This window comes from Bombus affinis, chromosome 2 (assembly GCF_024516045.1).
Source record: "Bombus affinis isolate iyBomAffi1 chromosome 2, iyBomAffi1.2, whole genome shotgun sequence".
Classification (NCBI taxonomy): Eukaryota; Metazoa; Arthropoda; class Insecta; order Hymenoptera; family Apidae; genus Bombus; species Bombus affinis.
In genome coordinates, this window is record NC_066345.1 from 6,738,416 (window position 1) to 6,766,404 (window position 27,989).

The 27,989-nt window shown below is 27.6% G+C and overlaps 3 protein-coding genes across 6 annotated transcripts in view; 1 reads left to right on the forward strand and 2 right to left on the reverse strand.

Moving 5' to 3' along the window:
• The first annotated feature begins 67 nt into the window (after positions 1 to 67).
• Positions 68 to 1,446, forward strand: LOC126924708 (transmembrane inner ear expressed protein). 3 transcript variants are annotated; one of them, XM_050739510.1, is made up of 3 exons: positions 68 to 299; positions 622 to 979; positions 1,054 to 1,446. In XM_050739510.1, exons 2-3 carry the CDS (start codon positions 631 to 633, stop codon positions 1,257 to 1,259), a joined length of 555 nt encoding a protein of 184 aa, XP_050595467.1. In that variant the 5' UTR covers positions 68 to 299; positions 622 to 630; the 3' UTR covers positions 1,260 to 1,446. The 3 variants fall into 3 exon arrangements, with proteins under 3 accessions (XP_050595467.1, XP_050595458.1, XP_050595472.1); XM_050739501.1 differs by lacking the exon at positions 68 to 299 and having other exon boundaries at positions 364 to 979; XM_050739515.1 differs by lacking the exon at positions 68 to 299 and having other exon boundaries at positions 370 to 979; positions 1,087 to 1,446.
• Positions 1,443 to 4,347, reverse strand: LOC126924671 (uncharacterized). Of its 2 annotated transcripts, none has more exons than XM_050739404.1 (2): positions 3,951 to 4,347; positions 1,443 to 3,740 (listed from the first exon to the last, which is right to left on the reverse strand). In XM_050739404.1, the coding sequence occupies exons 1-2, from the start codon at positions 4,345 to 4,347 to the stop codon at positions 3,433 to 3,435; spliced, it is 705 nt and encodes a 234-aa protein (XP_050595361.1). In that variant the 3' UTR covers positions 1,443 to 3,432. The 2 variants fall into 2 exon arrangements, with proteins under 2 accessions (XP_050595361.1, XP_050595351.1); XM_050739394.1 differs by having other exon boundaries at positions 1,443 to 2,937; positions 3,431 to 4,347.
• LOC126924660 (S-adenosylmethionine decarboxylase proenzyme) overlaps positions 4,136 to 27,989 on the reverse strand; it is a 29,572-nt gene continuing 5,718 nt past the window's right edge. The window contains exons 2-6 of the mRNA XM_050739365.1: positions 27,902 to 27,988; positions 5,805 to 5,931; positions 5,139 to 5,241; positions 4,735 to 5,018; positions 4,136 to 4,656 (exon numbers count right to left, since the gene is read on the reverse strand). Of these exons, the coding sequence (XP_050595322.1) occupies positions 4,354 to 4,656; positions 4,735 to 5,018; positions 5,139 to 5,241; positions 5,805 to 5,931; positions 27,902 to 27,988 (904 nt within the window). The 3' untranslated portion in view covers positions 4,136 to 4,353. The remainder of the gene's footprint in view (positions 4,657 to 4,734; positions 5,019 to 5,138; positions 5,242 to 5,804; positions 5,932 to 27,901; position 27,989) is intronic.

Genomic DNA, 27,989 nt, shown 5'->3' on the forward strand with positions numbered 1-27,989 from the left:
TATTGATTTGTAATTAGCAAATGGATGTAAGGGTTGGAAGACATGATTAAGGTGAAAACTAGGGAGTGCCAAATACGGGTGTTCATTAATAACCACACCTCTTTATTTAACACTGACATAAAAGCTACAGTATGTGCCTCTTAAAATTTCAGTTATACGTATTCTTTCACACAGTATACCACACTGTTCTAGCTTTCTGTTTAAAACTTTTCATTGTATTAATTATTCCTATGATTAAGTGAAAACGAATTAAAAATTTTTTTATGTTAATACAGATTATATTACATTTTTTAAAATATGTAAGTACCATAGATTATTATAACCATTTTTATTATAGTTAAAATGTATGAATATATACTATAATGTGATATTAATATAAAATTTTAAATGAAATACTTTGTTGTTTGCGTTTAGAAACAAACTATATTATTTTGCATTACTTTTTTAATGTAAAAATTCGTTTAAAGTTTACATTTATAATTATACATGATATATAATTATGTGATTAATACTATAAAGAAATGAAACGAAATATTCATAATAATGACTTAACAATGATATTTATTCTCCATTTAAATGTCTTACTTCTTAAAATTTATTTAAGTGACTGAATCTTTTCAGTAATTAACTATGAAGGAATTGGATGAACCAACTATTGCATCAATTTTATCTTCATCCTTTCCACCATGTTCACCTCATGAAATAGCAGTACGACCTGGAGACTGTGTTGAAGGCAGAGTTGAAAAATGGTTGGAAGATGAAGCATTTTCAGGATTTCGAGTTTGGCAACTTGCTGGCATAATACTTTCTATTTTACTTAGTGTATTGATTGGACTTTGTTGTTGTATCCGATTTAGAGTGCCACGAACTAAACAAGAAATAGAAGCTGATTATATTCGAAAAAAAATAACAGAGAGTTTCAGACAAGAATTATCTAAAATCAGTAATACAGAAATGGATGATATGGACTTGAAGAAAGGTAAAGGAGTCCAAAGCAAGGTTGTAACAGAAAACGCTTAATAATGTTTTCATTGATTTACTTTATTATTTCAGTTAGTTTAAATACACATATTTGTTCTTTATTAGCATTAAACAAAATTCAAAATAAATTTGATATGGAAGTACAAGAGGTACAAAAGGATCATCAAGAAACAACATATAAGAATATACAACATGGATTACGATCAAGATTCAATGCAATGTTCAGTGGAATTCATTTTACTAAACAAGAACATCCTAATGTTGACAGCATAATTTAATGAATTTACAAATAAATGTGTTATTATAGAACATTGATATTAAATACTATATCTACAATTATGATCAATTTTTTTAAGCAATAATATTGTTAGTATTATTAAGTTTTCAGTTAAAATTTGTAATAATTAGTTAAATTACGTATTCATTGTAATAATATCAAGCGAAATAAATTCTATACAGCATTAATTGACTAAATATAATCTTTATTTTATGAATATAATACACAAATTAAGTTATCGTACATGCAATAATAATCTATAGCAAAAGATAATACATTTTAGAAAGCACTTAATAGGACTAATGTATATTACCTACCACATTATGTTTTATTTACTTATATTATTAGATGGTTAGTATTGTTAAAAGTGCAGATTTCTCACTGTTATTAAATAAAGTAAATTGTTACAAATTATATGTAATTTAAATGAGACATTATTCATAAAACAAGAAGTAATCACAGTACAAATTTTATATTTTCATTAATGATTAAAGATTACTATTACGTTTGTTTCTAAACGATATAAGTTATTAATGCTAGTACATTTATAGTGTTAAATCATCTTATATGTATACAAAACAAAATTTTTAGACATAATTCTTATTGTCTGTCTCTCTTTCGCTCTCTCTTCTCTTACTCTGTCTTTCTCTCTCTTCTTTGAAAACCAAAATTTGTTTACCAAAATTTCTTTGCTATGTACGTAAGACAGTTATAAAATTATTTACTATTTTAATTTTAAAACAATTTGTGGAAATGTTATAAAATTTAACAGAATATAAAAACTTATAAAACCTATTTATTAGCTGGCAAACAAAAAATAAGTAACATTATTGTAAAATGAACCAGATGTAAGTTTATAAATGAATTTTTACGATTGATTTTACATAAAAAGTATTAAGATGAGAAACAAGTAGCAGAAAAAATAACAAAATATGAATTCTTTTAATAAAATTCTGAATATTCAATAAAATGAGTTTAATAAAAGTTAAATTTTAATCATCTTTTTAGAAATATGATCTCTTTATAGATATAAACATTTCTCATAGAGAAATAAAAATTGTAGAAGAAATATGACATCATATATACATACATCGCTCGCACATATTATACACATACGCATATAGGAATGATTTAATTAATCATAGTGCTTTAACTACCTTAATGCTTCTTCCACTTCATAACATGAAACTAAATTTAGTAAGGAAATTGAATTAATCTAGATTTTTAACATTGTACAGCACCAACTGGTGTATTATTTTCCATATTTTTAATAATATCACATATAGTGGTTATTCACATGGAATATTTTAATTATACTCTGATGAAATAAGATATTTAAAAGTCTAATATTTTTAAAAGCTCGTATGGATCAATATATTTTGTTTTAGAAATAATCCACTAAGTTAAGAAAGAAGCTGTTTATTTAATATTTATATTTATAGAAAAGAAATATTTTCTTACATAAATATTTTTTTTAGGATTTTATAAGATTTTTTTAAGATTTAAATATTTTTTTACAAAAAAAATATTCTTATAAGGACTTTTTCCTTAAATAGATATTTTTCTTTCTCAACCAAAAATCATTTATGATAGAAATAAATTTAAGGAAACTGTAATATTACTGATGTATCTCATTTGAAATTAGATCCATACTGTTGCATAATCCATATTGATTTTTTCTAAAATGAATTACTATAAGTAATATTGAGATATAAGTAGAGGAAGTTATAAGAGAATCTGCCACATGAAGCAAGGATATCTGTTTTATTCTACTATAAATTAATAAACTGTAGGAAAAACTTCATGGACTAGAGGATCCAATAGAAGCGTAATGAACAATATAGACAATATTTTTAAAGGATTCAAAGTTGTTGTACATTGTGCAAAACGTTTCCATAGAGTGAAGGAACTACCTATGCTTTTAAAATCTACCTGCATGCGTTCTTTCAGTATGATCCTATTTATAGTAACAAAGAGGTATAGGCTGACTGACATATAAGTGTAACGATGACAGGATACCTCTAATTGATGAAGATTGGGAACTCACTACGAGGTAAGAGGTTTTCATAGAACTTGACCAAATAGCATTTTATTGTGCTACAGGACCACTAGCAACAATTGCGCTACGAAACCATTAGCAACAATTGCGCTAAATAGTCCATTTAAGCGTACCTTCACGAGATCTTATTTCTCCACCACGAAAATTTCATTTTCGGGCTTAAATATTGAAAGCTGATGACTGTTTGTGGAATCAACGATAAGATTGGTAAAAAATTTCCGCAGCTTCGACCTTTTGGTTCATCATCTAGCGGTTCTGTTACAGTTTCGCTCATAATGTTATGGTGTGGCGTGGAATACGGATACGGTGTTGAAAGTGGATTACAAGTAATATGTACCTCCCCCATATTCCATTTATTTTTTGTATCACTCGAGTCATTTCCTTGAGTCAATTCCGAAACACACGAAAAAGGTACCTTTTCATCTGTGGAGGTGATGGAACGATTAGAAATATTGATTACACGACCTTCTGATGTCAAATTACTTTTACGATGATTAAATACACTATGATCTAACATAGAATTTGATAAATTCATTGATTTTAAAGACGTTTTTCTATAGACTTTTGATCGTGTAAGGGGTTTAATTGTTAATTGTGGTGACGATACTGATCGCACAGAGTAGGAATTAGTACCTCTATTAATATCCATGTCATTTTGCAGAGGGTGACAATCGTTACTGTTTGTATTTAAATGCTTATCTTTTATAGATACATCAGGATTGATGGATTGAAGAGTGGATGTAATTGCTGGACTTGTGGGTGTTGTAATAATTTTTTCTTGGGTAATTATAGAATTTTGTATAGTGCACTCGTTAAGATTTGTTTCATTATTATGTTTTATATATTGAGTAGATACAAGATCATGTTCTTTGTAAATATTTTCAGATTTTAATATATGTTTTATAGACTGATTATGTTTGTTTGCCTCATTTATGGAATTGGAAAAAGAAAAGGAAGTTTGAGAACGGATAGAATTATTAATAAGCGCTTCATTAGTTCCTAATTGATTAGGTCCAAATGAAGCGTCCATGAACCCTCAGCTTGGGAATCTTGAATAGAATGCACAGGTCAAATCATAATTCTTGAAGCGGCAATATTGCACATCTGTACGTAGCCAATCACCAGAACCTTTCAGATAATCAGTTTGCTCTAAATCACGTGGACAAGTAGCAGCGATTGATTCTTTGTTAGCAAAGATAGTTACAACAAATTTTTTTGGTTTGAAAGTGTTTAGAACACGTCGTATTATTTCCTCATATGATGCTTCTGGAATGTTACTCTCAAATGAGACATATGAAAACTCTGGCTCTGGTGTAATATGAATAGTCATATAATTTCCCTGTAAAATACATATAATTATTTCTATATGTATTCTTTATATAATGTCGATTTTTTACTTTCCAGCAAGTATACTTACATTTCTAGATACTCCATTCATTGAATATCCACAAGGTTCAAACAAAAAATCGTCTATAATCATGTTTGGAATAAGTTTGTCAATTCCTGATTTTTGAGTTGCTTCGTCTGCAGAGGAGCATACATCTCTAGTGAAAAGAGACATTACTTCTGGATCTAAATGAGTCATTAGGATCTCTAAAGTTTGATCTGGTTCTATGGGTTCATCTACAGACTTCTCTTTATTCAAAGTGTATAAATACCAACAATCTGAATCTACAGAGCCTAAACAATAAGCTTCCCCAGCTAGAAAAAAAATTATAGCAAATTACATTTTCCTTGAAACCTTTTCTTCATCATAATTATAACATTTATTTTATACAATATTACAAAATCTAAATGCATAAACATAAAAAGTATTCTTACCAGGGAAGAATGTATCAAGCAAAGCAACTTCTTCTTCAAATGCTTGATGCGGGGATATTTGTAACTCTGGCTTCTTGTAATTTTTCCTGGAGTAAAATACATTCTGAAACAATAATTATAATTTTATATAATCCATATTTCAATATTTTCTGTTTTTTTAGATATAAATAACTTGATCATACATAGTAATAAAATAAAACTAATTGGTATATATATTTAGAGACGATATAAAGACAAGAAGCATTAAATTAGAAATAATTTTGGACAAATGTATTGTCATGTGCTACATCATGAGTAGGAGAGATCAATAAACCAAGAGGTAGAGATGTATCCTGTATACTAGAGGTTTCCTATATATAGACACATCATTTATCCATGCACTAGGTCAAGTTATATAGCCAAGTACTTTTAACTTCAACTAGTTTGTCTTAAATGGTAATGATTATAAACAAAAATTATAATTGTTTATAATACATTACTCTTGCAGTATAATGCATATATGTCAGTAAAATAAATAAATTTTTATATTTTCTTTTATAAAAGTAATGTTTTACATATATCTTAAGTTTAATTACTAAGCTATACTTAAGAAATTATAAAATTTTCTAATTTGTGTATTAGTAACAAAATTAATTAATAATGAAAAATATTGAAGAAGTTTCATACCTCTACTTCTTCAAAGCCAGTATACTCTTTTACAAGTTCCAAAAGGGGCTCCAAACATTGAAGAGGGGTAGTTGTGCCACATGTTTTAAGGATAAGTCTACGTTTTGATAGGAACATGCTGCTTTCACTGTAAAATAAAATTAATACTTATAATATTTTGTATTTAGTTCTGGATACGATTTATCAATTTTATTTGCAAAATTTATTCTTTATATTAAAATTATATCAAATATATTTTTATTTATATGATAATATTATTTATATTTCAATCTTTTCTTATAAATTAAAATACAAATAATGGTATTTAATTATTACAGTTTAAGTGGTGTTATAATAATCTATTGCTAAGTTCATGTAATTATTTGAAGTTGATTTTTATAATTATGCTCAAAATGTAAGATTGAATACAAAGTAAATGTACATTTCCTCAGAATTGTGATTTCATATATGAGCCTCTCAGAAACCAAACCGATTAACTCTATTCTTTATTAATTTCTTAATTCTATTACACAAGTACACAATTAACATTCAATCTTAAGAAATAAATGATTTACTTCTACAATTTCATTCATGGCAAGATAATATAAATAATAGTAAATTGTAATTGTATTGTAATTGTAATTGTAATTGATAATATATACATTTTGTATATGTATACACAAACAAATATTTAAAATATTGCATTAAGATTTAGGCAAATGCTTCAGACAAAAGTTAAAGTATATCAAGAGAGAAAGAATATGTTAACAGATTGTTACTTTAGCAGAATTTTTCAAGGTTATCTCAAGGTCAAATAAATGTCACTATGATCTACCCTCCTTGATTCTTACAATTTTTGGCTAAAACATGTTTCAGTATCTTCCATAATTTTCGAAATACTTATCTAAGGAAACTAAAATATGACATCCCATACATATAATTTTTTAAATCAAAAAGATAGTCATTTAAATATGAATTTACTAATATTATATAATATTCTAATATGTTTTTATTTATTTCTCAGTTTATTTTAGTCTGCAAAAGAAAGCTTTAATTAATGTTACTAGAATAAACTAATTTTAAATATTATTACATAACTGTTTAAATATTTATTATTTAGAGATTATGAACATTTACTTAGAACTTAGAGCAACATTTCGAATTCAACTACAAAATTTACTTTATTACGTCTTTTTGTATGACATCATCGTTAATCGATATTTCAGAGGAGTAATGACGAAAAAATACACATGCTTAGCTAAGCTTGAAATTTATTGCAAGTTTATTACTTTCCTTTAATTGAATAAGATTTTAAAGCTAAATACTGCAGATACAAAACAGGAATGAAGAGAAGAGAAACTTCGCCTAAAATTAACATTAAAAGATATAATCAAAGAAATTCGAAGGGCTTTACTGAAATTGTATTCTTGATTTGTTTTTGAACAGCATTTTTGGCATAAATAATGAATTAAAAGTTATCAAAGAATGGAGGTTATTAAAAGACATTTACTTGGCTTCCACTGTAATATTATTTTTAGTTTCAGATCTAGACGGTATTAGATGAAAATAAAGTAAGACAAAATATGCTTATGTACCTTCCGTAAAATACTTAGAAAACAACTGTAACGATAATTAATCAAATATATTATAATATATTTAAAAAATGAAGTATATCTAAAACCCAGAGTTAGAGTGTATTAAGATTATATAATAGTATAATAATAATATTAAGTTCTTATAAAGTTTTTGCAATTTTCGTTTGCTCTCCTCTAAAGCGTGAAAAATGTGACTTAATAAAAGTCTGACTCTGAAATCAAAATATACGTATACATGTATGTATAATAATGCATATTATAACAACAACAACAACAACAATAATAATAATAATTTATTTTTTCAGCCTCTCGGCTATGAAAAGGAACTCGGTGTACAATTGTTATTCTTATTTCCCTTGCATTCTGAACTATATATCCTTCAGATACATATATGTGCACATTCTTCTTACCAGACTATTTAACTGTAGTATTAACTCAGCTATTGCCTATTTACCTAACTATACTTATTTAACTCTTATTGTTTAACTCTTATCTGACTATTTAGTATGAATCTAGTTATTATTATTTGCGAATATAATTAAGAAAGTAGAATCTCAGTAGAAAATTATTTTACCTCACAGATATTATAGAAAACATTATACTTTGGATATTTTAATTAAATATGGAAAATATAAATATATAATAAAATAATATATACATATATAATATATAATTTATTATATATATATAATATATAATAAAATATAAATATAAATATAAAAAATATATATATATATATTAATGTATATATACTATCATATATTATTTGTGATTTAGAATAAACCTATTTTATGCTATTTGATAATACTTGATCAAATCGTATTCTTACTACGGACGTGTTCGTAACTTCCACTTGACTATACAAATATGACGATTTCTTCTAGAATTTACTATACATATATTATTTGCGGGTTATCATTGGTATTTCGTATAGACATTGACCCTAGATTTTCTGAGTAAATAAAGATACACGAGTCATATTATTAGTCGAAATGAAACATGATAATAAGTCAAGATAAAACGTTAAAGTACAGTGACCACAGACAAGATAACTGTGATACTGATTCAAGTACGATAACATAGAAATATAAATGAATAAAGTATTGATCTTTCCCCGAATGTCGCATTATTTCTCGCAAGTTCCATTTTCTCTAAATTCTTTGCAGTTTCTAAACTTCGCCCTAGAGAAGTCCTTACTTTTCTATTAAATCTGAAATTAGAAATCTTCTGAAAGATCTTTGTTCCCTTTTTGTTATAAGACAAAAACTATTCTTGGTATTGATCATTTAAAATTACAAAAGATTATTGTAATAATAAAGTAATTGTAGTAATAATATTGCAATAACGAAATAATTTTAACAATAAAGCAATAATCAAATTTAATAAAGATTATATAAAAAAATGGTATTTCGTTATTTGGGACTCTATGGGAGTGTAATTTAAAAGTATTCATAATTTAAATGATTATATAATGCAATGTCGATTAGTTAATCCAGACTCATAATGTAGTAAACTCTACAACAGTCCGCTCGTGAATGGAGGACTCATTTTAATGTTTAGATCTCAGGTTCTCGGAAATCAGCCGTGATTGCTATTAGTAAACCATCTAGCTAAATAAATAATTACAGCTACAAGTAGTACACTACTCATGTAGTATACTAATATATAAGTAGTAATTATAATGTCCGAATAAATGGTCATTCTTGCATATGTACATATCTTTATTTTGTGTATAAACCTAAAAAATTTTCTAAAACGAATAAAAAGTTCGAATAAACATAATTTTCTAGAAGAAGTTGGCATTAAATTATATGTGTCAGTATTATCATTATTCTAGTTTATTAAGTACTATCTATGTATATCATTATTCAAATCTATTTCATGAATAAATTTAAACAATTCTTGCAATGTATCATGAAACAAAATCTTATTGAAAAATATTCAAAATTAAACAAAAGAGAAGAAAGAGTAAAAACTTATCCAATAGATCTGCTTAATTTGAACATAAAAACAGAAATAGATTGGGTGTTTACAATATGTATATATGTTACAGAAATATAATAATCTACATGCTTACGGGTTACATTACTCTCCTGCAAAGTAAATGGTTTGATATTAAATTTCATTTGAGAAACAAATCTAGTTTATCTTTTTCACACACACACACACACACACACACACACACACACACACACACACACACACACACACACACACACACACACACACACACACACACACACACACACACACACACACACACACACACACCGATGTACACGTTCACATGTCTGTCATATTGTGCAACACTGAAAAACTGCGATGGAAAAAAACAAGTATGAGAAGATCTGTAGAATGTCGAAGCATGACTGTGGCGAATTATAAGCACCACGAAGTTTTAATATATAATAAAAGGAAAATATTTTGAATTATTTTATAGAATTCTCTTTAATTTTACTAAATTTTGCAGATGCTGCTATATATAATAAATAAACGTGTACGTTTCCGAATATTATCCGTATTGATTCAAACTCTTGGACTTTGTGGATTGATGAAATTTGTATCTTCGATTTTAAATGACATCTGATGAATACTTTAAGCACGTGGCATGCATTTAATGCTCTCTTATAGTTGTTCATACAATTTCTTCAAAGCCACTGAATTTACATTCTTTAATATTCATATGTGTTTTATTAGATAGCAATACATATATCACTATTTACAAAAAAAATAATTACATGAAATTACATAAAATTATAATATTTGCAATAAGTTAAAAAGCAACCAAAATTGTAGTAAACGTGCAATTAGCAAAGATTGTTGGTTTTAAGCCTCACTACAATAAATACAAATAATAATGATAACAATTATATTGTATTTAAAAATTGCATCAGAAGGAGAACAATAAATCAAATCAATAATAACAACAATAATAATATTATTTGCAAAAAATAGCTACTGTCAACTCATCAATGTAACCAGCAATTGCATTAAAGATTGACTAAAGCCATCTCAAACCATCAGAAGTAATAAGCTCATAATTCGCTAGTATATAGTGGTTGTTTATATATTTAAAAGGTGCATGTGACCTAAAATCTGAAATATAAAAGAAAGGGAATAGTTTATCAATTACTATCAATAGTAAAAAATTGCCAACTTTTACTGGTTAAAATGATGTATACATATATTTAATACTTGAACAAAAGATGTGCATTTAATCAAATTTTGCTATATATGTAAATTGAAAATGTAATAACGAACAATAGAAATTTTATCGAAAGAAATATTACGAATGATAATCTTTAGTTATTAATCAAAATATATATGTCCATTAAAAACTTCGCCTGCTTGTGTCAATGATAAGATTATCGTAGACAATACAAGAATTAAAAAAATGTTCATTCATAATAAGCATATATATTAAGTAAATTTACTAATAATGTATTTTTATGTATGAAGTTGTTCATTTGTCTGTCTGGCGAATTTGATAAGCGATTATCAGATGTAAATTTGAAAAATAAAATTGTGTAGACATTGTATATACCGTACTTACCTAGTACTCAGGCTTGGGAAAATGTTATTTCAAATAAAGATAAAAAAATAATAATTTGAATTAGTTTAAGTACTTTCTTACTTTTATTTTAGAAACAGCAGTTGTGTCAAGATCAACTAAACCATTTTCAAATAATTTTTTATTTGAATTAAGATACTAAGAAATAAAGAATAGACAGAAATAGTAGCAATAACAAACGAAAAACAATTACAGGAAGTGACAAACTTCATAAAGGGAAGAATGAATCTGAAGTGGCTTTATGCCACGAATGCTATGGAACGGAACACCAAAGACTGACACATACATAGAAAATAATATTATAGTTATTATAAATATTATAGTTAGATAAATAGGGATGTCAGATTTAGTTCTAAGGAATAGAGAGAAAATGTAAGAGATGAGCACATAGAAAAAAAGGTACTTTAGTGGGCATAAGCCTCAATATGATAAACGAATACAATACAGTACAATTTTAATTAAGACAATTAATTTATTATTACCTCTCAAATAAGATTAATAAATAATTTGAATTTTAAATCATTTACTTCTATTTTAATTTCAATTATCCTTGAATAATGTATATCTCAGATTATAAAGAAATCAGTATTTCTGACATAGATGACAATATTACTATAATAGAGTCAGAATATTACTTCAGGAAACATTTATTCAAATACGGAATATCAGACAAAATAGAAAATTATTTCATTAATTTTGATAAAAAATATTAAAATTATATAATAAAATAATTCAAAGAAATATCATTTGCTTATAAACTAATACATAACTATTTCAAAATAACACCTGGCCAAATAAGATATGTATATCATTAAAAAATAAACAATTTTACAAATTTAATTTAAACGTAATGAATTCTTCCGCATGATATGAAAAAATATCAAAAATCTCTATTGAGATTTTACTTTTTTGATTATATTCCTAAAAATATGAATTTGCATAAGAATCCGCAATCTAATCATAATTAATCATCAATATTATCGGTAGCAACTGATTCTCATGGACATGGCATCACTCATAGTCTAAAGTCTAAAGCTATGCACAGACAATGCGAGGCAGACCCGCGAGGCTGTTTCATCACGCTCGAGTTTCCTCGTGCCGTCACGTAGATATAGTACGCGAGGCAAGCAAGTGAGGCAGAGTGAGCAGTTACGTTTTTGACAAAGTCGTTCAATACGCATCCAAACGAAGCGAGTAAAGAGCTGTGAGCAAAATTGTGCAGATTTACAATCAAATTACTAATTTATGCAACTCTTAATTGTAATTGAAATACAATTACGAAGTACAATGTAATTGAATCAAAATTATGAATTAAGAGCTAATTAAACTTAAAAGGTAATAAGAGGAAGGAAGAAGCCATGTAAGGGTTTCAAACAGAAAAGCATTATTATCCGTGATGAATATGGTATTATTCATAAGGATAAACATTTATTTCATCTTTTTAGAGTTTTCAGCTGTAATTCAGTTACATTGTATTTGAATTACATCATACTTTAATTACACTCATGATTACAGTAATTAGCAATAGGGATTACAAAGTAATTGAATTATTATGTAATTGAAGTACAATGTGATTAAATTACGCAATTAAATTACAGTGTAATTCAATTAGCACAATTGTGTCTGCAGGATACCTTTGATCTCGCCAAAAAGTCGACAATTGTTGGTTCGCCCTGAGGTACGTCTCGGAATGAGGCAGCCTCGCGGGTTTGCCTCGCATTAATTGCACATAGCTTAACGACAGAGACGTGTCTCGCTAGCTTCTCCATGCAGACGGTGGTGTCACGTATCCCGGCAATAGCTACTTTATGTTTAAATGTTTACATTTGCATCTTTTCTACTAACTTTAATAGCACCAAAATTATATTTATGTTGGTCCAAAACAATTAATAATTACATATTTATTGAATCTAATGATATTTTTGCCAGACAGACTCGATGAGTATACAGCCATCAACATTATTGTTAAAAAGAAAAAAGTATAAAAAATATATGAGAAATAAAAAGTGATAGCAAAAGTAATATGTGTTATGTAAGCTAAAACATAGCATGTTGTATAAAATCGTAATAGTCTTTACATATACGTACGTATATTATATATCATGCATGCACGCATTAGATACACGTGCTCACTACATACACATGCAATTACACGCATGTAAGTAAAAGTGTATAGAACTTGTAGATAGCAATACATAGTAATAGGATGGATCGCAAAAAAGATATTGATGACTAAGAAAGAGAACTAAATGATCAAACTACAAGTTCAAGTACAATTCCATTTAATCCAATGATATAATTTATATGTTCTTCGTTCGTAATAAATGTCACTGATGAATTGATCGAAGAATGTGCGAAGCTAAAAAATCTGCTATCATATTGTATCAAGTTGTATTATATATAAATAAATATTTTATGTTGCTTTTTAAGGAGAATTACAGTGGGTCGCCATACGATTAAATTTAATATAATGTATGTAGTTCTTAAAATCTTGTACGAGCTCAATTTCATTATCAAAATTTGCAAACTTAATAACGATCAGAGAAATAATAAATATATGTGAAACTAAAATTAAAAGTTCAAGTCAAGATTCAAATACATTGTATACAATTATGCTGCTATTGTCCTCTTCAGTACCCAAAGCGTACGTGATTAACGCATATGTAATGGCTAAAAAAAGTATAGACATACTATTGTATTTATATACCATTTACATGCTAATTAATTGGATCGAATTATACTAAATTTTACATTATTTAATAATATGTACCTTCATATGGCTACAAAAATTTCAAAAAAGGCAATGTTAAATTGTAATCTAGAATATTATTTTTTGTACGTATTATCTTTAGTATTTGTTATTAATTCCCTCTCATATTGGTCATAATTTGTTATTAATTCACATTCGGTCAGTTTCGAACCAATTAAATTTTTCTAACGATAAAGGGTACATATCTCGATTTTGAAGAAAATTCTTGCGATTTATCGTTTTAATAGTATGTTAAACGTCTTCTTAAAACGTTAGAAATCTCTTCTATTTGCAAAAGTGAGAAAATTCTTTGAATCATAAAGTCATAAAGTGATTTGTGCGAATCACGTGTTTTTTTATTAAACACAGGAAAATAAACGCACGAGAATATGGACTAACTTTTTATTTATAAATGTACATCTGCAAATTTTACAACAGGAACAATAAAATTTATAAAAAAAATATTTTTTAAATTGACAATATTTTTCCTCAATTTTTTAATCCCATATTGGATCAAATATCGCGCGAACAAATAAAGTAAAACCAATAGGATTTTATTCGCAGTAAAATAAATAAAAATTTACCAAGAGTAATGAAAGAAGGGAACATTTCATTACGTTGAATTCCAACGGATATATAGAAATCAGGATACTCGAGAAAATTTTTGAAAATTTTTCATTGCTTTTAATCATTGCTTTAAATAAAATTAACGAACTTACAAGCAAGACAACTGAACATAAATGAAATTCGTACATAATTTTAGAATGCGTTTTAGAACCAATTTAACAAGTTGCCAAAATTTTATCATCGCTTCCAACATAGATGAACAACTTTCAATTGATCTTACATAGTACTATCATATTTTATGTGGGCATATATATTATTTTTTTATTACGTAAGATTCAAGGAAATAATGAGAAATACAAGATAGTCGTTGATATTAAATTAATAATTAATTTATGATTACTTTTTGCATATTCCCTTCTAAATATTAAGTACTATTAAATACTGTTTTGAAATATGTATGAATGAAAAATAAAGATATTTAAATAAGTTAAAAAATAAACTACATAAGGCTGAATAAAATTTGTTTATATTTTAACAATGAGATCCTAAATAAAACTTAAGTTTATCTATAGAATACGCTAATTAATATGTGTACTTGCTATGTGAAATAATCACATTGATATGAAATATATTTTGTTTTAGTTTTAATTTAGTTTCAGTTTTCTGTAAACCAAACCAACCAAGTTTCTTTTTCAAAGCTATTGGACCGAAAAGTAGAAATAATAAATGAATAATAAATGAAATGTATTTTAAATAATATATAATTTGAGTAATATTAAAATAAATATTGAAGAAATATGAATCAAAAGCATTTTCAATATTGTATTTATGCAAATACATTCCTATTGATATTTACATGAAAAAATAAGACTGATAATTTAAAGTGCATCTCCATAGGAGCTAGATTAAGATACATCTGCTATATGTAATAAACTATGAGGAATAAGTAGATTAGATTAGATTAGATTAGATTAGATTAGATATTCCAAACAGCAATGCATATTCATCACTAATACAATAGACAACAAATAAAATAATAGTACTCAAGATATTCTAATAATTATCTATTTTTAGTATTCATCTTATTCCAAGATGAATGATTTTTATCAGTATTTAAAATAAATAAAAATATGTGTAATATCTTCCTAAATTAACATAAAAGAATGGGAATAGTTATATAATTTCGATTATTTTGCATCAATTAATGTTTAAAATTATAAATAATGTAAAATATTAAATATTAATATGCAGGCGATATATTAACGAAATAACGAAGTAATAATTCATAAGATATTAAAAGTAAAATTGTATTAAAAATATTATTATACCACAATGTAAAAAGATATAAATAAAAAATAAGAAAACAGGAAACAAATCTTTTGTCATGAACAATTTTGTCTCTAAAAAGTTGTGATTTAAAAATGATATGTTTAAAGAATTAGCATTGAAAACTATGATAATATTCGTTTACGCGATGATTTTCCTCGACTTAACAATGTTATCAATAATTAATTTATTAATAAACAAATACTTTATTTCATATATTTTCTTTTCAAGAACATATTTTGCTATGAAATTCACTACATTTAATCCTATTACATTCTTTGATTCATTTTCATTTTGACCCAATTATATTTTTATCGTTAATATAGTGTCGCTAATATAACCTCGTTATTGATGCGACATTAAATCTTAATTAAAATGAAAATTTCTTAAATCTGAGGGAAAAGCGAAATAATCGTCATCGATATATATGATTTTTCATTCCAGCTCTTTGCTATACATATACATATATCTATTAAATCTTTTTCTTTGTTAAAACGAGCGAGAAGAATTTCTTTTTCCCGCTTAATTTACATTATTGAATTCTGTTTTTTATAGTATTTTTATGGAATAGAATTCCAAAGATTTATTTAACTTCGCCGTGTTCTTTTCGTCATTACCAATTCAATCGTATTTTTCTGTTACCTTAGAGCATCTCAAGTTTGAGCAAAATATGGAAAAATTGTTATTGGTATATATGATTTTTTGTTTTAATTTTATGCTAAACATTTGCTTGAAACATTAAAAATCTTTCTGTTGATTGAGACCAAAGTAAGATTAACAAATATATGATGAGTAATAAGTATACAATACGAATAGATAAGTATAACAATTCTGATAAAAGAGATAAATGAAAAAAAGCTATTTATTCTTTCCTAGTCTAATCTTTATTGACTTCTCTAATTTTATAAAGTGTTTCTTTCTCTTATAGCTGTTTTGTTAAATGCTTAATAATATAAATTACATCTTTTCCTTAACTCAACATATAATTAAAAAAGAAGAGATCTTCGTAATAATTTTATAAAGTTTGGAGAAAATTGTAATACTTCTAGTAAGTACTATGATATTTTCTTTGTATCCCTAGTTTTTGCAATGGGCCTGTGTATAGGCTTTATTCTTCTAACACATTTTTGATATCTTAATAAAATAATATGTAGGTTAATTTATTTATGTTTTATTATAATGTTTATATAACATTTAAGCGTTATATCACTACTTAGTACATAATGAGTTAACTTCTCAATTGTTTTGTTCGATCTGCCTATTGCTTGAAAAGGTTTTTACGAAGATAGATATTTTTATTGATTGCTTTAAAATGCTAGTATGTATTAAATGCATGCAAAAGTTCTAGTCTGTTTTTCAAACGTTAATATATGATTACTTTTAAGCGATATCATTTCCCGCCTTTTTGTGCAATTATTTGGTTGTTATTGATCTGCCTGAAATGTCATCTCCATGATCGATTGGTGACAATAATCTCACAAAACAACAGTAGGCATAATGACAATAACGCTAGGCTGCGTGTAGTTCGAATCCTTAACTTGGGTTGGAAAATTCTTGCGCGCGCGGCGTACTCTCCAAATTTGACACAGATGAATCAACACTTATTCAAGTCGATATAGCATTTTTTAACCGGACACTTTCGAAATGTTGCAGAAATACGAAAATGGCCCAGTCATCTTTTTTTGACGGAATCCGAAACTTGACAGAAAGTCATACAAATTGGAGGAAAATATTTCGATTATAATTAAAAACATTCGGACAATTTAGACACATAAAAACAAGACTTTGTAAATACTTGAATCTAAATTTTCGGAATTTAGATTTTATCTCCACGAAGGTTGAACTTCACCTTTCAAGCAATAAATGAACCTATTACCTGTGCCAAATGTTACTAAAGAGACGGAATTACATAACGATATTTTCATTCTATTTTTGGTTTGCAAGTTATTTGTTATTTAGCAAAGCTTCCGCGCAGTAATTAAAATATTTGAGATTTTACAACTTTGAAAATTTATATTCCTCTATCAAAAATAGATATTTCGTTTATTTTTTCTTGTTCAGTACAAAACTTTATACTATTATTTATTAGTTGATAGATTTTAATTTCCACACCTTCGCGCGCGTTTTGATTCCCATATAATCATTGACACGTAATATCACAACAGTGTTTCGATTTCTTTAGCGATTTCTTGATAGAACGAATCTTCTAATTAATATAGAAACCAATAAAAATGATTATCTTATCTATTGTTAAGGCGATACAGTTTAAATAAATGTATAGAAACGATCTCTTAATCGTACTTTCAACAAACAGTATGCGTAATCTACGAAGATTAAAGAATAATTTGTTTATATATCCAAGCAAATACAGAGATAATTAATAATTAACACACTCTAGAAAAAAGAAACGTAGATATTGATCAAATCGATAGAGATATTTTTGTAACTATTTAAATTCACATTTATTTCGAAGAAAGAAAAGGTGTTAGAAAGTATTATATGATATATTATACTTTTATATACTATATTTTATTATTTTGTACTTTATATACTTATCATATTGTTAATATTTTTCAAAACTATATTAAATATGCACATCTGTAACATAGATTATACTATGCTTTAAGTCTCACTACAATAAACAAATACTAATAATAATTATTATTATTATATTTTACGTATTTCTTGTTTTAAAAATTACTGTATACACAATGTTTCGCTAATTCTATAGTATAATATTATAATTGATAAGTATCATAAAATTTGTTCTTTTCATTTTATTCGTACATTCCAAAACTACAGCTTGATAATCTTGAAAGAATTCGCATGCTATTTTAAAGGTCTTATCATCTCAAGCAAGAAAGTTAATAAGAGTTTACAATTTATCTCATTGCTTGCAAAATATGTTTGACGATAAACATTGCTTCCGCTTTCCTTTGTTCTCCAATATTTTGTTTCTCTTCTCTCCCTCTCATTCTAACGATTAAATTCTACATTTGCTATATTTTAATATGTGCTTAGTACGCTTTATTTAAAATTAAAAGATGCAGATATATGATTAGGAGCTTTGTTTCTTCAATAAAAACTTAATATACAGGATATTTAAAAGTAAAAAATCTATTACTTTATGGTCTTATAACACTCATCAAGAAGAATAAAAAAATATTTAATCAAGAATTGTTTTTACTGCAAGATCAATGTCTTTAGTTTAACATGTAATTTTGTATCTTTCTGTAAAAATAGTTTATAAGCACGATTTACTCGTCCAAAACGAACAATATAATTGAATTACATAAATAAATAGAACAAGGCAACAATATTTAGAAATATTAAGTCGTGCGAAAAGTTTCTTTCGTTCTATAAGGAAATAATGAATGCACAACATTTTCCATTATATATTATTTTATCGAATTACGTATGATCCATTTTGTTTTATCAAAATAAAGATCATAACGTTCGACAGATTAGGTTTCATGTTTGTATAAAGATGCATCGTTAAAAGGCGTGTAGAAGGCGCGTCTGTAAAAGGAAGACACTTTTCGGACAACCTAATATGTAGATAATAATATGTCGATATGGTACGTCAATTCATAATTTAAACATTTGAAAGTCAAAAACGTAACTTTAAAAGTGTTATGTTCGAATGCAAGGAAAACATCAACTAAGCATTTACTTAAAAAGAAGCAGAAATAAAATTGTATACCTTCGTTGATATTAGTGATAATCTTTAGCTGTGGTATGATATATTCTCCTAGATCTTTTTAATCAGTATATGTAAAGACATATCTCTAAATTGATTTATTTACTTCTATTTAACGTGCTATTTTACATCTATTTAAATTACTTACAAATATAATATTGATTAATCATTTTTTTACCCCTCTAAATCAGTACTGTAAGCTCACTAAGTTTCAGATTTTATTCTAAAAAGATAAATTTTGGATTCCATTTTTAAATGTGTTAAAAACGTAAATTAAACACTTCTATTGTCACTTATAATAGTAATAACAACAACGATAACAATAATAATTATAATAGTAATAATAATAATGATAATAATGATAATAAAGTAGTTTCGTATGATAAAATAGTCGCTTATCGACTTCTGCCTGTTACGACCTTATCTCGATGCGTGCAAAGATTTTTCTTATTTTCTATTCCTATCATCTCTCATTACTGACAATTATTAAGCACTCCTGTAGTTATTTTTAACGCTTTAATTCCTGTATACTTTTAACATTTTAATTACTCCGAATTTCCTTAAAAGATATGGAGAATACATAAAAATGTTTCAGATAGCAATTGTAGAATATCACTAGAAGCAATTCACATTTATTCGATTTTCCTATGACCTTGAAGAAAGTTTACTTTGAATTTTTCCATCGCAAATCGATGTTTTCTATTCCATATGTTTATAACAAATATTAAAACGTTTTGAAAACATCATTTACTTTTGATCTGTAAGCGAACCATCCCTGAGATAGAAACTTTCGAAGCTGATAGGTTGCTGACATACGCATTACCCGATATACAATTGTTTGAAAAGGTTCTTACATAATACTTATATCTGTGCATTGATTTAATTTTGTTGCTATCCTTGAAATTGTCATATTTCAATTTTGCCTCTATTTCAACAAACAAAACAAACTTTTAATGTTTTAAGAAATCGTTTCACATGGAATTGTAACGAGAAGTCGTATAACTTTCTTTATTGTGTATTTCTAAACTTTTGTTTCAGGTTTTTAAAGCCTTTCGGAAATTTACAATGGAAGAATTCACAATGGAGCAACGAATAAAAAATAATTAGAAAATAGGGATTGATTACTCTTCGTGACATAATATTACACTAAACAGTAATCTTTATAGAATACAACCTACGTTGATGAACAGCTTGGGTTTTCACTTTACGATATCCGAAAACCTGGTGTTCTGTTTAATATACCTATTGAGCTGAAAATGGGCCTCATCTCTCATTAGAATAGCGTTAGAACAATGGGACACTGAACTTGAAAATAAAATCTAACTATTTTTGCTCGTTGTTCCGCTGTGAACATTTCCATTATAAATTTCCAAAAAACAAACTTTATAAATCTGAAACAAAAATTTACATATATACAATAAAAAGGAAGTTATACAAACCTATAATTGACCTTTGGGTCACCTTGTGCTAACAAATTTTTAATATATTATTATTATTTTCTGAGCTTCCAAGATATTTTCCAAAGTTAATAAAATACGACTGGTTCGGTAGTAGAACTAATGGAAAAAGTATCATATGTATTATGATATATAAGGAATGGTTTATAGAAGTTTTACTTTAAACTGAGATAATACAACCTTTTTATGACTGATCAAGATTTAAACATTACAAATTATAAAAACATGACTGAGTTAATTCTCAATATAATGGTTTGTGTTCAGACAACTCACGCTGCAAGCTGTTAATATATGCATGTTGTATGTATGCACACATACATATATTATGTATGGACGTTTCTGCATTCGACACAATGTAATGACTCGTCTAATATTAGACTGAACATACAAAGATTAAAAGAAACGAACGTATTAAATCACATGTTCTATTTTTTACAAAGAAACAATTTTAAAATTCAGTACACTTTCAATATCAATGCTATTTTAAAATTCTTTTTTTTATTTCGTTTGGGGGGCTGAACATGCGTTCTTTCATCTTCTTCAAAATTTTCAAAATATTGCTTGGCATGATATTAAAATATCATTTCTTTTAAGAATTGTACTTTTAGCTTTCACAATATTTCGTCTTGTTAGCTACTTTTAAAAGATTTACATCTTTGAACTTTCTTGTTTTTTCAATTGTCTTTAAAATTCTTTGGTTTAATCATATGGTAATATTAGCTAGATATAAAATCAGAAGCTCTACTTATTATATTCTATAATCTTCATATGGAAATGTCCGCTTGAATGTTTAAGATAACTCCTTTAGATTCTATCAACCAATATGTACAATGTACATACAGTCAGTCACGAAAGTCTTCATATACTCTATAACAAGGCTATTTTTATTAAAATAAAATTTTATCGCAAAGGTAGAAGTATACTCAATGCACAGACGAGTAATTATGTAGGAGCAACGTATGTATAATATATGTATAGAACTTATATAAGAGCTACATAAGAGTATTAAAGATAGTTTATTTTAAGCGAAGTAAGCTAAAAATTAATTTACAATTAAAAACAGAACACGATTTCCAGAAAATATCAACTGCAGTTTTAAATAAAAAGACTGTATAAACATAATTTTTTTTTCTTTTGATCTGTTCGAATATTTTTGTACAATTTTGTTACAAAATAGTTATTAAATTGTTACTTCACACTTACTAGATATAAAATATAAAATGACCCTGTTCTAGAGTATATGAAGACATTATATTGACTATAAGACTTTATATTCATTGATAATTAAATATTGTTTGTCTATTAATTTAAGTCAAACTGAATGTCAATTTGTGAATGCTTTCTTGTTTCATGAATTCTTTGTCTCACACAGTACACTGGATACGTACGAAATTCGAATCACTTTCCTTTATGAATTTAAATTTACAATCAATTAATCATTTTGTGCTCACAGCCATATATGATATTGGTCATACTACTCATGATTTTCTAAATCTTCTTCTGACGATATTAACCTTGAAAATAAACAATATGGTAGACCAGCAAATATTTCAACAAATCTAGAATGACTGTAGTCTTTCGAAACTAATATTTAAAAAATTGTGTCTTGTTGACAAAAGCGGCGCATTAAAAATGTAAGTTCCTATGTGGTATAGTCTAGGTAAGATATTGAAAGGTATAAAATATGTGACAAGATAAGGAAATGGTTAGGGGAAAGTAGATCGAAAAGTAAAACAGAAGACAACGGAAATATGCATGTATATTGTATATATCACCGTTTTTGCAAAGATAAGATGTGTAATACGAGAAACCGAGATAGGGTCGATAAAACATTTAATTGAACATTGTGTAGCCATGGAAAGAATAAATTTAGATGTGGAGGAAATTTTACAAAATGGAAGGTAATTGAAAAAGATTTACATTAGAGATTATGTTATGTAAGTACAAAAGTAGACTCTTTAATGACGTAGTGTGCAAAGGAATACGTATGAATGATGGATGAAGATATGGGTGGATATTTTTGTAAACCAAGCCCGATTTCTTTTAAGGGGATATTCTAGTCTAGAGGCATGAATTTCGGACGGATTTTGAAGCTCTGTACAAACGAAAAAAATATTTTTACTATCCATTTCTTTATCATTTGTTTACTGATATTTTAAAATTACATACAAAATTAATTGAATTTTCTCTCTTCTCATCCTTTTCCAAATGAGGAAATCCATTTATTGTATACTTGCTATTGATATCACACGCCAACCAGAATTTTATGCCGAATTTGTCTGGTTTGTTCGGCATATACTGGGTAAATCTTACATCCTAGTCTTCAACGGAAACAACTGTTCATCAACAGTAATATACGCACCAGGTTTATAACAATTTTGTGAATTCTCTATAAATCAGTTCCATACTGCAGATACCATTACAAATTTATTGGTTCATAAACGCTTCTTTCACTCTTCTTATCAAATCGTATAAACTTCATAATTTCAGTAAAATCATTCCTGCTCATTGTTTTTGAAAAAAATGCAGATCCTCAAATTTTATTCCACAAATATGAGACATCTAAGTTCTTTGTCTGATATGCACGTATCGTATAGCAGAGCAATAAATGCATCTAGTTTTGTTGTATCTAGCTCCCACTTAGTCCCCAATACTCTAAATGCTTCTTCTTTCGTATATTTTATTATATGATCCTCTATACGGTGATCAATGATAAGATAAAATGTTGTCTTTACTTGTCCTTTCATTATATGCCGTTTAGCATATCCTGTCGGACCTGACACACCCCTAAAAATATTATGAACTGCTGTCCTGCCAGGTTTGGAACTTGCATCTAGTTCTTTCCAAACTGTTCCATCGAGCTCAGTTTCGATACGTTGTTTCTTTACAACAGTTTTACGCTCTGCTGTCAATGATAATTTCTTTTTTTTTTTTGCCTTGGACGTGAACGCTCATTGATAATATTCTCCTCTTCATTATTGCTGTCTAACTCTGATTCGGTTGTAAATAGCTTTTCATGTATTTCCATGCTGTTTTCAGTTGCTGAAGTTTCTTGTTTACTGCACACTGAACAGTCTTCTGCTATGTTCGTTATTTTTTTTAATAATTTCTTTTTGCAAAGTCTTGACATTTTTGGGGTAGATATTTATCACAGAATAACACTATGTACGGAATACAAAATTATTGTCAAATTTTATATGCTTTACTATTTCTTTTATAACCACTTTACACAAAACATTCTAAGATACTTTCTGTCTGAGTTATAGCTATAACAACTTTAGATGTCGACTGATTCACTAACAAATTGACACGTATTCTCGTCGAAAGAAAGATACCAAGTAAAAATATAGTCTCTGACGGCGATATTTATATGAAAATATTGATGGGTACTGGCCATTTTCCATCAATGGTTGTTCGAGGATGGAATTGACCGTTGAACATGGGAAAACCCCACTTTTTCCGTGTTTTACCGGAATGAGCAATAATCCCAAAAAACTTTTCGACTTTTAAAATGTTTGTAATAATTGACTATAAAAATTCTAAATTTTATGGCGGTTCCTTAGAGTCATTATATGGGACTGAGTGGCCCTCTTGATTGAGGGATGAATTATGGTTTATGACAAGGTTACGTGTGAAACAGTTGTTATTATTTGTTATTACTAATTTTGTTTGTCATCTGACATTGATATAGTCTTTTCTTTGCCCTGATTGTATTTATTTTAAGAATAAATAGAATATTCCATCGAGCGGTCAAATTGATCGCCCACAGTAGGCAAGGCAAAATACAAATTTTTCTTGGAAAAGAAAAAAGCAAACTAGAAATAAATATCGAAAAATATATTGTATGCATGTTTTAGGAAAAGTCACAAAATATGAAGCGATTTGATAACGTTTAAGTATGGTTAAATTTGAGTAGAAGTTTTGAAAGCGGTCTAAAAGACCGCGTCGGTAGGTTTAGTGTTAAGGGCAATAAGAAGAAAGAGAAACGAAAGCAATATTAAACTTCGGGAAGAGATTAAATAAGGAGTATGGCGAAGGAAGAGAGTGAAATAATTTAAATAGTATGATAGGCGTTATGTGAGATATATATATATATCATCAATTCAATATATATATCGGGTTTGCGTTAAGATTAGAGTTAGGGTTAAGGGCGTGAAACGAATTCCTATTGGCATTAGACGTGATCAATATGCAATAGAGGAGATATTTACTAGTACAAGTATGACTATGATAGAATTTGACAAGTAATCGCGATAATTAGATTACTCGAGAAGCTAATGACAATGATCCTAGGCTCAATAACGAATCCGCGATCAACGGGATGACGAACTCTACTCTTCTTTAGCGTCTAAGTTGTACTCAATGTTAATGCATGGGGCAATCACTACGCATCTGAGAGTTACTTGACTCGTCGTTGAGATCGTGCGGGAGAGTAGTTCTCCGTCACGGTGACGCTGTCGAAGAAAGCTATGATGGGTGTGTCTAAGGGCACGAGGTCATCGGATTCGTGGAGAAAAGTCTTCGTTCGGAAAGTGAGGGAAATTGACGTTACTGTTAATTGGTCAATTTCCATGTTGGTGGTTAGGAAAGGGTGCTAGCCGCCCTTAAGAGAAAGTTGATATCGGGTAGCGTCGTTCGTGAGAAAAATAGATTTCTCCAATTTTCCAGTAGTTGGAACAAAGACTGTTTGTCGGTTTGAAAGACTTTAGTTAACTAAAACTTAAGATTTATAACGGGTCCTCAGACTAGTTAAACATATACTGCGGATATGCCTCGACATCCGGCAATCATCTTACCCGAAGGATAGAATCTGCGTATGACGGGACAGAAACCGTTAGAATGTTTTCTGTCGAGTGCCGCAACAATTATTTCTTTTTACGGAGGACTATAGAATTTCTCCATAACCTTGTTAGACAAAACGTTCATCCCTTGACCGCGGCTACGTTCGGCGACTGGTTGTCGCCTCGAGCCCGAGCTCACTATCATAAATCTCAAATAAATACAGTCAGATCGAATGACAACAATTTCTTAATACGGCTATGGTGGAATCTAGATTACAGTACTAAGGGGTCTTCCCAAAGTTCCAAAGGGAAGGTTCCGGTGTTCTTTCATCTCCGACATATATATATGACGCGTTAAACTGTAAAAAATGAAAAGTACGTTGTATATCTCAATTTCATATAGCTACTGTAAAACGCAGAAAGTTTTTCAAAAATGCAGGAGCAGGACAAATGTTAAACTCAAAAATCATATATAAATAAATGTCATGTAATTTCTCCACATGTAAGCAGTGAAAATCTAAAATACGTAATTTATAGACGTAATGTATGTGGTATGAATGAAAGTATAGGTAGAGAAAAATGAATGAAGAAAGATAAACATAGGAAATAAGAAAAAATGTAAATAAAAGCTAGAAGCCCGTCTTAAGCCGACAGGTAAGAACCACATTTGTATAACAAATAAATAAATAATAAAAGATACTATCGCCCTTAAATATTCGGACATTTTAATCGATTCATAATAGTACTAAATTAAATACAAGACTTGCGCTTCGACGTACTATCGGTTTCAAATATCAATATTCAAATTAATTTCGATATCGATTTCTTTCTGCTATATATTGAATTGTAACATATGAAATGCTTGTTAGATTGCGTCAAATTCTTTATTCAAATTATATCAAAAAGTATGTTAATTTCTTACAATATAATTTGCACAAAATTAAATGTCGATCTATGTTGTTTCTTTCCCTGTATTCTTTTGTTTGGAATATTGTTGGAAGTTAGGAATATTCTCTATCTATAATAAAACAGTGAATATTGTAGTCTAGTATTGTGCAAAATTTTTATGTACAAGTCTAAGTATATTCTTTTTCGTATCTTTTATTTTGGCGCTGGTTGATGAAATAATTCAGTATTCCGTCGTTTCTAAGATGAATATGTCATATCAATAAATATATTTCTTATACACTTTGCTATCCTTTATTTTCTATCATTATTTGCGACGATAAAATACTTGGCAAATAAATAATTTGGAAATGATATGTCTGAAATTTATGAATTTATTCATCTGCAGTTTTGGAATTTATTTGCAAACAATTTTATTTTCAAATTATTTTATTTGGAGTAATTATTTGATTTATTTATTCATCATTTTTATTTGAAATAAAAGATGTTAAATCCTGTTTAGAACTTTTTCTATTCGATTTATATAGCTTACATAAAGAGCTTTTTAAACAATAAAACAATTTTACAACGTTATTATGAACACATTAGTTTTACATTTATAACATTACAACATTTACTTTTTATATCTATTAAATATTAGTTTTTAAAAATCAATGTTTTCATACCCGATCATAAAGAATAGAATTAGTCAGAGGTCTTTTTATCTCGCAGTTTTTCATTACGTTATATTCTATGAAAAGTAGAAAAGTGTTTGGATATTTTTTGCGGCTATGCATATAGAAATAAGTTTGTAATATTTACAAGAGTAACATCAATTTAAATAGAAAGATAAATGACGAAAAAATTTAATAAAACGAAGTTCCACTTATTAGTTAGTGAGACTATAAATAGAGTTTATCTTTCTATTTATATAAGATCCTATTTAAAAATTTGAAGTTGACCTTCATAGGACTCCTCAAGATTATCACAAAGTCAATATCAGCATCATCTGTTTTCCTTGATATGCTACAACCTTTGTCTAAAATATTTTTTCGCATCTTCCATATTCTTCCAGATATTTGTCATCGAAGAGTAAAATAAAACACTGTGATTATATCTGATTCATATGATTAACTGATTCAACTGTTATAAATTACTAATAAGTGAAATGCGGATATTTATGTAAAATCATATTAAAAACTTGAAACTTGGATAAGAAACTTGGTAAAATATTGAAACTTGGATATAGACAATCGTTTTATTTATTAAATATTATAACGTGTACTATATTTTGGCTATTTTATATGTTTATGCTTATTACGTACATTCTGTTCATTCTTGCACTTTAAAATTTTGTATAAATGCGTAAAAATCCAAAATCTACTAATAACCCACGTGCAACGATATACAATATTTTAAGATTGCATAAGTGTAAATTTTTAAACTAAACATGTAAGAAAGATATGAAGTATTTATATATAGTTTACCTGAGAACATAAGCATCCACATGCTCGGTGCGACAAATGCTGATAATCTCACAACGAACGATTTTTAGTAACGATTGCCACTTCCATC

Coding starts and splice junctions, on each gene's coding strand:
- LOC126924708 (XM_050739510.1), top strand. CDS start 631: ATGAAGGAATTGGATGAACCAACTATTGCATCAATTTTATCTTCATCC. Junction 980..1,053: donor TGATATGGACTTGAAGAAAG/GTAAAGGAGTCC, acceptor TTATTATTTCAG/TTAGTTTAAATACACATATT.
- LOC126924671 (XM_050739394.1), bottom strand. CDS start 4,347: ATGGACGCTTCATTTGGACCTAATCAATTAGGAACTAATGAAGCGCTT.